General features: G+C 43.3%; 1 protein-coding gene across 3 annotated transcripts in view; it reads left to right on the forward strand.

The window, feature by feature from the left end:
- The first annotated feature begins 354 nt into the window (after positions 1 to 354).
- The window catches only part of txlnba (taxilin beta a), a 19,856-nt gene continuing 9,835 nt past the window's right edge, over positions 355 to 10,375 (forward strand). For 2 of the 3 annotated variants that reach the window (XM_077017334.1, XM_077017335.1), the window contains exons 1-4: positions 355 to 486; positions 2,484 to 2,769; positions 7,775 to 7,866; positions 8,613 to 8,783. In XM_077017334.1, coding sequence (XP_076873449.1) covers positions 2,490 to 2,769; positions 7,775 to 7,866; positions 8,613 to 8,783 — 543 coding nt within the window. In that variant the 5' untranslated portion in view covers positions 355 to 486; positions 2,484 to 2,489. The remainder of the gene's footprint in view (positions 487 to 2,483; positions 2,770 to 7,774; positions 7,867 to 8,612; positions 8,784 to 10,375) is intronic. The other variant, XM_077017337.1, reaches the window with a different exon arrangement.

A 10,375-nucleotide genomic window follows, 5' to 3' on the forward strand; every position in this document is an offset into this window, starting at 1 on the left:
TGTATTATTAGCATTTAAATGCTTTTAACCATCACTTCATATGTTGTTTGTCTTAACTGGTTCTCATCCTCTTTGATATCCCATGATATGGGAACGATAGACACTTGAATATTGTCTGTAAATTATTTCAACTAAACTGTTGTAAATTGTTATAAAATGTCCAACGTTAAAGCAGGGTATGAAGTCAGTCGCCTGAATTCTGACACAACTCTAGGGGACTTTGAGGATATGTCAATGTTGCTAAAAGATCAGAAAGATCACGACAGGCCTGTTCCCTGAGACAAGCCAGCGCTCTCCATTGGCCAACATTAAGTTCCAGCCAGAGGTTATTTTGAGGGCTTCGTATGTCACAGCTGTTGTCCTGGGCACTCGACTCCATTTGGATTCTCCTCACTTCTCTCTCTCTCTCTCTCTCTCTTCTCTGGCACTGTGGACGACTGCTCTATTATTCCCTCTTGCTCTCTAGATAGCAAGAACACGCACTGTGTAAGTATTGTGTTTTAAAATGTGAAATATATTCTCACAGCAAATGGAACTAACTGTGTAGCAGCCGGTAGCTCATGATGTGTTTCCTAACCATCTTTTCACTGTGTTGTAATGCTACTGTTTCTCTGCTGGTTCTTGCTTGGGTTTGACGTTATGCCTCTTACCTACTTGTTGAGATTAGGATGATATGGCTATCTGTGTTTAAGTAGTTGATCCCTATGAACAAATATCAACAAAGCTGAAATATGAACATTTTCATTATCAATCTGCTGTACAAGTCTAGGTATGCAGAACATCTAATGTTGCATGAATCTGAATTAATTTGTGTTATTGACATTGCCATTGATGTTTTAACTAAATGGAACATTAAATGGGCCAACCAGTGCCCATGAGCCCCCAGGCCTATGAACAATGGACACAGTTCCTGTGTCCAATGTACGAGTTCCTTCCACTTTACACAAAAGTGGCATCTTTGACAGAGGCTGAGTGGCTGGACTACGGAATAGCAGCCTGCCCATATTTAGAAGCTCCAGATATAGAGCTGGGGCCTCAGAACAGGTGCTGTGTGGCTCTGTTCAGGAGCCTGACTGGTGCTGGGTAGAGTGGGGAGGGGGGGTGTAATTTTAACCTGATAAGCAGCAGTAGCCATGAAGCCTCAGAGCTGGAGGATAAACAACCTCAAAACGTTCATTCCACATGAAATCAAATGCCGGTCAGAGGGAGGTCTCGAGGCCTGCCAGTGATCTGTGGCAGACATAGACGTGCAGAGATTCTAAACCGCTGAGTTTCTGCATCCCCCCCTCCCCAAAAAGCGTGTCAGCGTGACCCCGATAGCGTGCGTCACACGGAGCAGTGTCACACGCTGCCTCTCTGGTCATACAGTGACTCATACAGCGACTGTTAAACCAAACCCTGATGTATACGCAAGGAGGATGGTAATATAACGATAAGAAAATACGGAATACATCAATAATCTAATTGCAAAATATATCTGCTTAATTTACAAAATGTGCACTAGTGAGATTAAACTGCAGTTTTAAATCTTACTCCATTCAATTTTAGTTTTAGTTAAGGCCTGGGTGCAGTTTCATTAATTCAGTAGCTATGTATTCTTAAAAATCTTTGTATCCATACCATGCTGTCTGTTGTTTTACTTGGTACCTCAGACAATAACTGTTTTGCAAAATCTCTCACTGGGGTCTAAGAAGGTCCAGTGGAAAGCTCATCTGAGATAAGGAAAGGGATACAGGAATGTGAAGCTCTGTCACACCTAATTTAGATACATTTAATTTAATTTAAATAAATTTAAATCCACATGCAGGTCTTTGCAACACTGTGTGGCTCTTTACCATGTTGCAATGACCATCTCATCTTAATCGAAGTGCCATACATCTTGGTTATGACGTTTACGTTTTACTTATATTTCACATTATGTGTGAAGTCTTCACCATCAAATTAGCTTTGGCATGTTTCTACAGGCATTAATGAGCTGCTTAAATTTATTTAACCATTTAGGAGGCAAAGAGAACTTTTGATGAAGATTTACATCAAGAACCTCCACAGAAAGGTGTAGAAGAGTGAAAGATATTTAATGTGACGTATTGTAGATTTCTGGTTGTTTCTACCCGAGGCAATCACATTAATCAGAAAGAAATGTTCTCTCATTTCTGCTAAATTTGTATTTGCATTTTCTACAAACACCAGCAGGCGTTTGCATAGAAAGCACAAAGCCTCCCTATTTACACACACACCACAAACCTCCCGAAGCAATCTGTCTCCAAAAAACCATTTAGTAGCTGGTGATTTAGAGCCTCCTACAACACCATTCTCCACTCACTCTTCATTAATTCGCCTGGTCCAATTTCGACATGAAGCCAAGACTGTCATCAAGAACTTGGCACAGCTACCTATTGTAATCAGTCACCTTCTTCCTGGGGCCAGTTTTTTGACCTTACTGAAATGGACTCAGTTAGTGACATTTTTTGATATTTGTTCAGCAGATCATGGAGAGCAGTTCACAGCCCCCGGCCAATGCCAGTGATCAGGTCAACACCAGTGATCAGGTCAATGGTGTTGAGGAGCAAGAACCAATGGAGGACTTTAGCAGACAGTTGGAGGATATCATCAACACATACGGCTCAGCATCCAGCCTGATGGAAGAACAGATCTCTATCTTGGAGAACAAGGAGGAGGAGCTGGAGGAAGAGACCATGGTGGAGGATGTGGTGGCCAGGGCGGATGGTGGGAAGGAGTCCCCGGCTGAAAAGCTTCTCAGAGGACTTGGTAAGAAGTCGGCTTTGTCGTTGCCCTGTCTTTTCCAGACTGTCATGGTAATGGAGTCTGCTAAGGCTGAACATGCGTGGGTGTGATTCAGGTGGTGGTTACTCCATGAAACTGCACTGTTCACCATGTGCTTTGTTTGTTGTTGAGACTAAGCTTAATTTAAGTTTTCACCAATAACATTTTAGCAGTGGAGAATTTACCTGTCCCAGGAGTTAACAGTTGCTCTAGTAGTTAGAAGTTAACACCTGTAGTTAACATCTGTCACAGCAGTGAGCACCTGTCCTAGTAAATAACACCTATACCAGTAGTGAGCATCTGTCCCAGTAGTTAACACCTATCCCACCTAAACACATTGGTGAACAGTGCTTTCTGATCCAGCTATTCTCGGCCAGCTAGCTGGTACATGGAGACAGCAGAAAGGGGTTTTGGATTATTCCATTCTCACTAATTACTAATTTATGCTAATTCATTATAATTTATGCTATATCATGCTGAAGTACATGATGGTTCACATTCGGTGTATACAACATTAACATCAGTTTAGCTGTCAGAGTAAATGCATTGAAAAAATAATACCAGTCTACGTTTCTGGGTCAGGTCACCCAAAAGCCTCATAAAACAAAGATGCCCTTTAAACGGGTGAGGATAATGTTACATTAAACACACTGTCTCATTTAAGATGATCTTATCACTACGATGATCTTGGGAAATGGGGCCCTGTTCAGTTATCCCCATCAGTCAACATCTCCCTGGAAGCACATAAGTTTGAAGCGTTTGAAAAAAATAACTGCTAAATTATCAGATGTGTGTAAGGTATCAAAATGACATGTGGCAAAATCTGAAACAATTGAGAGGGCTTGTATGATGTATCCACCACAGTCCCCAAATCCCAAAGATTTTCCAGAGAACCCCTTGAGCCACAGTGCTGAACATCAAAGGGAAGTGCTACACTCAGTACAACTCTGGAGCTTCTCTGACTGAGAACGTATTCTCCTGACTGAGAACGTATTCCCCTGACTGAGAACGTATTCTCCTGACTGAGAACGTATTCCCCTGACTGAGAACGTATTCCCCTGACTGAAAACGTATTCCCCTGACTGAGAACGTATTCCCCTGACTGAAAACGTATTCCCCTGACTGAGAACGTATTCCCCTGACTGAGAACGTATTCCCCTGACTGAAAACGTATTCTCCTGACTGAGAACGTATTCCCCTGACTAAGAACGTATTCTCCTGACTGAGAACGTATTCTCCTGACTGAAAATGTATTCTCCTGACTGAAAATGTATTCTCCTGACTGAAAATGTATTCCCCTGACTGAGAACGTATTCTCCTGACTGAGAACGTATTCTCCTGACTGAGAACGTATTCTCCTGACTGAGAACGTATTCTCCTGACTGAGAACGTATTCCCCTGACTGAGAACGTATTCCCCTGACTGAGAACGTATTCTCCTGACTGAGAACGTATTCCCCTGACTGAGAACGTATTCCCCTGACTGAGAACGTATTCCCCTGACTGAGAACGTATTCCCCTGACTGAGAACGTATTCTCCTGACTGAGAACGTATTCCCCTGACTGAGAACGTATTCTCCTGACTGAGAACGTATTCCCCTGACTGAGAACGTATTCCCCTGACTGAGAACGTATTCTCCTGACTGAGAACGTATTCCCCTGACTGAGAACGTATTCTCCTGACTGAGAACGTATTCTCCTGACTGAGAACGTATTCCCCTGACTGAGAACGTATTCTCCTGACTGAAAACGTATTCCCCTGACTGAGAACGTATTCCCCTGACTGAGAACGTATTCTCCTGACTGAGAACGTATTCTCCTGACTGAAAATGTATTCTCCTGACTGAAAACGTATTCCCCTGACTGAGAACGTATTCTCCTGACTGAGAACGTATTCCCCTGACTGAGAACGTATTCTCCTGACTGAAAACGTATTCTCCTGACTGAGAACGTATTCTCCTGACTGAAAACGTATTCTCCTGACTGAGAACGTATTCTCCTGACTGAAAATGTATTCTCCTGACTGAAAACGTATTCCCCTGACTGAGAACGTATTCTCCTGACTGAGAACGTATTCCCCTGACTGAGAACGTATTCTCCTGACTGAAAACGTATTCTCCTGACTGAGAACGTATTCTCCTGACTGAAAACGTATTCCCCTGACTGAGAACGTATTCTCCTGACTGAGAACGTATTCCCCTGACTGAGAACGTATTCTCCTGACTGAAAACGTATTCCCCTGACTGAGAACGTATTCCCCTGACTGAGAACGTATTCTCCTGACTGAGAACGTATTCTCCTGACTGAAAATGTATTCTCCTGACTGAAAACGTATTCCCCTGACTGAGAACGTATTCTCCTGACTGAGAACGTATTCCCCTGACTGAGAACGTATTCCCCTGACTGAGAACGTATTCCCCTGACTGAGAACGTATTCTCCTGACTGAGAACGTATTCCCCTGACTGAGAACGTATTCCCCTGACTGAGAACGTATTCTCCTGACTGAGAACGTATTCTCCTGACTGAGAACGTATTCCCCTGACTGAGAACGTATTCCCCTGACTGAGAACGTATTCTCCTGACTGAGAACGTATTCTCCTGACTGAGAACGTATTCCCCTGACTGAGAACGTATTCTCCTGACTGAAAACGTATTCCCCTGACTGAGAACGTATTCCCCTGACTGAGAACGTATTCTCCTGACTGAGAACGTATTCTCCTGACTGAAAATGTATTCTCCTGACTGAAAACGTATTCCCCTGACTGAGAACGTATTCTCCTGACTGAGAACGTATTCCCCTGACTGAGAACGTATTCTCCTGACTGAGAACGTATTCTCCTGACTGAGAACGTATTCCCCTGACTGAGAACGTATTCTCCTGACTGAAAACGTATTCCCCTGACTGAGAACGTATTCCCCTGACTGAGAACGTATTCTCCTGACTGAGAACGTATTCTCCTGACTGAAAATGTATTCTCCTGACTGAAAACGTATTCCCCTGACTGAGAACGTATTCTCCTGACTGAGAACGTATTCCCCTGACTGAGAACGTATTCTCCTGACTGAAAACGTATTCTCCTGACTGAGAACGTATTCTCCTGACTGAAAACGTATTCCCCTGACTGAAAACGTATTCTCCTGACTGAGAACGTATTCTCCTGACTGAGAACGTATTCTCCTGACTGAAAACGTATTCTCCTGACTGAGAACGTATTCCCCTGACTGAGAACGTATTCTCCTGACTGAGAACGTATTCTCCTGACTGAAAACGTATTCCCCTGACTGAAAACGTATTCTCCTGACTGAAAACGTATTCCCCTGACTGAGAACGTATTCTCCTGACTGAGAATGTATTCTCTGTTGTTTTGCTTTTCTGACTCATCAGTGCTAGGAGGTAAAAATGTTCAAGGTGCTTCAGGGTATCAGGATAAATACAAGAACAAATGTGCATTCATTATCTCAGACCTTTATCCCTGATACTTAGCAGGGTTTTAAAAAACACCTATAATCAGTGGGTAAAAATATACATGTGCCTGAGTTAGAAGTCTGCCATGTGTTAGGATTCTGCCGTCTGTTAGTAGTCTGCCATGTGTTAGGAGTCTGGCCTACCCATCGTTTTAAAGCATCCATGTAGAGGAGGTGAGTAGGACCTGTATACGAAGGCAGGTGTTTAAGTAGGCAGCGTTATAACCGATATCCATCCTCATAAGGCATATCGAGACGCTCTAGTTAGAAAGTAATTTCATCACAGCTTGTTCTTATTTACCTCAGTTTCTAGTGTTGCCTCTGCGTTTCAGCACGATGGATCGTGCTCTGCCCATTTTTAGTGCAATTTTAATGGTAGCTTGAGGCTTCAGACTCTGATAGCATAAATGCTAATCCCTCTGCGTATAAAACTGTATATAATTGCATAACTGTATATAACCAGTAGGTTTGGTCACAAACTAACATAAAACGTAAACTAAATACCATGTGGTTTTATATCAAGACATATATTTATGAATTTTTCTTTCAAACTATTTCCAAGTTGGGCTTGCGTGGAATCATCGGATTACCTTAGCAGCTGAGGTACCATTCGATGTTGATTTAACACTCGGCCAGTTTAAGGTCTCTCAGTAGGGAGCTTATTTAAGTCTCTCAGTAAGCAGCTTATTTAAGGTCTCTCAGTAGGCAGCTTATTTAAGGTCTCTCAGTAGGCAGCTTATTTAAGGTCTCTCAGTAAGCAGCTTATTTAAGGTATATCTCAACTGGGACAGCCTACGTGTCAGGAGAGTGTCTGTGTAGACAGCTCACTAGTTTTGGGACAGACCCTAAATCTCTGTGTAATGTAGAGCAGAGGTGTTCAATCTTTTTGCAATGAGGGTCAGATCCGGTAAAGTGAAACTGTGTGGGGGCCGACCATTATCTAATTTATGCAAATGATCCTATTTATTTTAGAATAAATAAGGAGGGGGGGGGGCATTGTGGCGAGGTCTACTCGTGTATACCAGGTATACTGCCATCTTCTGGTGGAATATAAGATAACGGGTATTTTATTTATAAAATAGCGGGTGCTGGCGGGCCGCATGTTACTGATTTTACTGCTGGTGGAGGTTTGTGGGCCGAACTTTGGATATGCCTGATGTAGATGCAATCAAGGTTAGGAAGCACTTAGAAGAATCATACAAGTAAAGATTACAAAAATAGAACAAAGAGCAGAGACCCGTTCTGCAGGAAATCCCTTCATGCTGTAAGAAAATTATTCACATCGAAGCCAAATGTAACATGATGGCATTTCACTTTATTTAGGTGTGTGCCATTTTGCATTAACAAATTTCAGCTGAAGTCAACAATTCAACATTGTCCCAGGCGTCCACGGCACACGGGCCCGTCCCCAGAGTGCTCCGTCCCCAGAGTGCTCCGTCCCCAGAGTGCTCCGTCCCTTCATCTTTTCTCAGTGTCTGTGTCACCAGGCTGGAGGTGACCGCAGTGCTGTGATCTGTCTGTGCAGGTAAAGATGCTTCACTCCTGCTGCAAACCTTAAAAGAGCTCGGCTCACCAGAGGAGAAAGTGGAGACGGTGCTGAAAAAATATGCCGAGCTGGTGAGTGTCCGGTCCCCGGGGGGACCAAGCATGAACGCTTCAGTACAGATAGTACCAGCGGCAGCAACACCATTGGAGGGGTAGAGGGGTGAGTCAAGCACAGAACAGAGTGGAGGAGTGGGGGTGGTCTGTCATGGAGGGTCTCATGGAGGGGAGGGTGTTGTGGAGGGGTCTATACTGGGTCTATACTGTGATTACCTAAATTTTCACTGTTTTGTGTTGACCTGGTGAGTCAGAGCTGATGTGCGGTGAGACAACGCTTTCAGGTGAGACACTGATGTGCGGTGAGACACTGATGTGGTGTGGAGACACCGCTGTGTGGTGAGACACTGATGTGGTGTGGAGTCACCGCTGTGCGTTCTGACACTGCTGTGCGGTGAGACACTGTGGTTGCTGCTTCTCTTGCACCACCAACACTTGGGACGAGTCAAACAGGAGAAAAGGCCTTGCGGTGCTTTCAACAGAAGCATACATGCATGTTTCATCTTTATGAACGTGGGCTAAGTCAAAGTCCAGAGAAGACAGGAAAAGGGGAAGAAACGTGATCTGTAGCTGCTGCTCCAATCAGTGAGGAGCAAGAAGTTGTGCGGGAATATGGGTTTCACATCAACATATATTTCCATCTCAGACGGACGTTCAAATCCTCTTAGGACCCTGAAACCACCAGACATTTGTTGTGTTAAAGCTGGTTAAGTGTAGTCTATGTGTGTGTGTGTGTGTGTGTGTGTGTGTGTGTGTGTGTGTAGCTGCAGGAGCAGAGGAAGGAGCAGAGGCAGCTCAGACTGCTGCAGCACAGACAGGGTCTCCTGGTCCAGCACAGGGACCAGCTCCAGCTGCAGCAGAGCCGGGCCGTCCTGGCCCGCAGCAGACTAGAGGGACTCTGCCGTGAGCTGCAGAAGTACCACAGGAGCGTGAAGGTCAGCCTCACCCCCCACGTCACAGCACCGGCCCTTCACCACCTTCCAGAACAGTCCGTGTGTTCTCAGCCCCAGTCAAGAGCCCATATAACCAGCAGAAAATGAGGTCCCACTCAAACTTCGCCACCAGAGCTTTCACACACATTTGTCCTACAACTGGAGTGACAGGGCCTCATTTCATGGCCAGTGATTGGTCTTGTATTACGTAAATTACCTGAGGCTCAGGATTCTTCTTCTTCTTCTTCTTCTTCTTCTTCTTCTTCTTCTTCTTCTTATTATTATTATTATTATTATTATTATTATTATTATTATTATTATTAATAATAATAATAATAATAATAATATTGTTATATTATTTTAATGATTAAACTCACTTGCATTATGTAAATTATTTGAGGCTGTAGAACAGAACTGCAGAAATTCCATATATTATAAATTTTAAAAAGACAGAGTCTTCTTATTTTCAGGTGACGTCTCATGTTTATTTAGACTGAATTTGCCAGAATCACTCAAAATTCCTAGAAATTCATAGAAGCAAAAGACTGAAGCAGCATCAAGGTTATATCTAGCATGTCTTTGGAGGGACTCTCTCTCCTGGAGATATTAAGGACACTGTAATAGTTGACTGTTGTGTTTAGGCCAGAGCTGGAACTCAGGCAGGAGCCCTTGGTCCCAGAATCGAATCTCTGAGCCCCAGTGACGAGAGGGTTTAGTCAGATTTCAGTGTCATTTGTGTCATTCGCCAAAAATCATATCCTCACAAATTAAAGTCAATGTGCAGAAGTTCTCATCTTTAGAGAGCTTCAGATTTTCAAAATCAATCAATCAGTCAAATTTTATTTATATAGCGCTTTTTACAACAGTTTAACTTTTACCAGACAGCTCTTACACACATTTTGTGAACAGCCATTTATTATAAACACCTTCCTTATAAGTACATCCTATAGATGCCCAGTTAAAAAAACTATAACCCATGTCTGTGTCATCCATCTTTTCGTATCTCACCACTGTACCACTGTTGTTAGATATTTTTATTTGTCGGCTCAGCAGTGACAGTGACATAAAACCTCCTTCCGCACTACAGTGCTTGATACCCCTGTACTAAAGCAGTATTACACCTGTACTACGACTGCACCTGTACTATACATGTACTAGCACACCACCAATTACATCCCTTAAATGGGTTGTCCTGTTTGTCAGAAAGTGATTACTAACAAACCGGACAGGGCTGGTCATCTGTACAGATGGGCACTGGGAAAATGGTACAATTCTTACTTTTCAGCCCATACTCAATTTACTAGTATGTTTCTGGTTACCTTCTATGAGCTTATCTTATCATCTGATCTCAGAACAGTTCCTCCATGAATAAACACACATACTGGGAAGCTTATGAAAGATGTGAACTGATTATACACCAAGGAACCAGCCATAAGACCAAGTGGGGGATCACTGATATGCTCAATGACTTTGTGAACATCTGACAATACTCACAATAAACATGCAGTTCTCTGCCATTCGCCAGGTGCTCCTGTCACTTAGGCCTTTGTAATAGCTTCCCAGGAAAACTGCGGTCCTCACGGACATTACAAACA

This window comes from Brachyhypopomus gauderio, chromosome 9 (assembly GCF_052324685.1).
Source record: "Brachyhypopomus gauderio isolate BG-103 chromosome 9, BGAUD_0.2, whole genome shotgun sequence".
NCBI classification, from domain to species: domain Eukaryota; kingdom Metazoa; phylum Chordata; class Actinopteri; order Gymnotiformes; family Hypopomidae; genus Brachyhypopomus; species Brachyhypopomus gauderio.